This window comes from Cyprinodon variegatus, unplaced genomic scaffold, assembly GCF_000732505.1.
Source record: "Cyprinodon variegatus isolate N-32 unplaced genomic scaffold, C_variegatus-1.0 Scaffold105, whole genome shotgun sequence".
Classification (NCBI taxonomy): domain Eukaryota; kingdom Metazoa; phylum Chordata; class Actinopteri; order Cyprinodontiformes; family Cyprinodontidae; genus Cyprinodon; species Cyprinodon variegatus.
The window spans coordinates 1,529,231-1,531,001 of record NW_015150558.1 but is presented as its reverse complement, the minus strand read 5'-3'; the positions used below and the strand labels follow the sequence as shown (position 1 = coordinate 1,531,001).

General features: G+C 40.9%; 1 protein-coding gene across 1 annotated transcript in view; it reads left to right on the top strand.

Annotated features, from left to right (window-relative positions):
* lrrc2 (leucine rich repeat containing 2) overlaps window positions 1-1,771 on the top strand; it is an 11,623-nt gene that overhangs the window by 2,820 nt on the left and 7,032 nt on the right. The window contains exon 2 of the mRNA XM_015374560.1: window positions 484-638. Within this exon, the coding sequence (XP_015230046.1) occupies window positions 502-638 (137 nt within the window). The 5' untranslated portion in view covers window positions 484-501. The remainder of the gene's footprint in view (window positions 1-483; window positions 639-1,771) is intronic.

Here is a 1,771-nt window from a genome sequence, read left to right as displayed (position 1 = left end):
CCCAGGTTTAAAGCCTTGCAGGGCAGCCTAAAGCCCACTGCCAACATTAAGACAGAAAAAAGAAAGAAAATTAGGAAATTCTCTGTATACCAAACTGAACGCTTGTTCAAAAACACTTTCAATTTTAAAATGGAAAAGAAAAATTATATTTTTTTATTTAAAAATTCAATGTATAACATGGATGCATAAAAACCTCATTTTATTTTAGTGTTAAATTCTGATTAAAAATGTCTCTGGACCTTTTCTGGTTGATGATTTTCTTTATTTCGACCGCGCCGATCTTTAATTGGTTACCCCTGATATAGACCAATAAAACGCGTCACAAAAACCAGAATGTTTTCGCCTCAAGGTGGCGCAATGGCAGAAACAAAGGCAAATACCAACAGGTCAAACAGTTGCACAACAGTCATCAAGAAGAAACCTTATTATCTTGTGTCAAATCTAGCTTTCATAAATGAAATGAATTTTCTTGCGATGTTTCAGGTCCAAACCCAAACACAGATGGGTCCGAACAGGAAGGTGGCGGCTCCGGTGTGCGATCTGTCTCTGATCCGAGGAATCTGGGAGGTCCGAGTGAAGAAGTACAGACACAGACAGAAGAAGGAGCAGGAGAGAGTGGAAAAGAGCGCCCTCGCCAGGTCAGTGAGCATCACGTCTCATTAACGCGTTAAAGTCAGGACAGCGTTGATGTTCACATCACGGCCTGATGGTGGCGGTGTTGTTTAATCCAGCTGTTTTAGGGACATGATGGCGCTTTTCTTCATTCCTTCAGGGAGCGTTAGATCTACATGATACATTTCTACACCACAAGCTGCTGCATGTCCTCAAAAACATAAATCACTAAGAACAAACTCCTTCAAGGCTGGAAAGGACGCCAACATGTATCTTTACTGTGTTCATCAAGGATAATCTGAGTCTCTGAGATCTAAAACATTTCCAGTTGGTGATGGAAAATAATTCAAATTGAAGTTAATAATCAGAGAAGGAAAGATTGGAAAGCAGAACTCCAGGGAACCATTAAGGAAACTGGAGTAATGACAGGACCTGCTGCACGACCCAGAGTTATAACCAGTCAGCATCTTTTTAATGACGTCCATGGAGCATCCTAACCAGACACCAAAGACACCATTTCAAACCAAACAGACCCTGAAACAGAGACTAGTCCATCCTAAAGACCTAATCTGAGCAGAGTGTCTGCAGTTCAATGCAGTGAGGAATGCTCTGATCTTTATATTGGAGAAACAAAAACTCTCCACAGAAGCATGGCCCAACACAGAAGAGCGCCCTCCTCTGGACAAGACTCTGCGTTACATCTACACCTTATGGACTAAGGACATTCTTTGGAGGACCAGAATGTTCACATTTTGGACAAAGAAGATAGGCGGTTTGAGAGGAGCGTGAAGGAAGTGTGAAGTTAAAATTGCATATTTAACTTATATCTTTCTTTTTAACCAATCAGTATATTTTTTGAAGGTCACAAGGGTGTAAGATGACGTTGCAGAAGCTTAGCAGAGTTTCTTAACAGGATAAACATCTGTGCAGAAGCTGGGAACGGTCAGTTTGAAATACTGTAGGTGTTGTTTAAACAGAAACAAGCAAAAGCAATTAGTGGTAAAACAGGTCAGTCCTGTGGAAACCGTTGTGTTGTGCAAAAGTTTCTGGTAATGTTTTGTAACCTCTTTTACGCGTAAAGGTGATCTATATGTTGAGGGGGAATGAGCCACCGCAGTCAGAGCTCATGTGTCTAAATTAAAAGGAAGCTTTGTTCCTT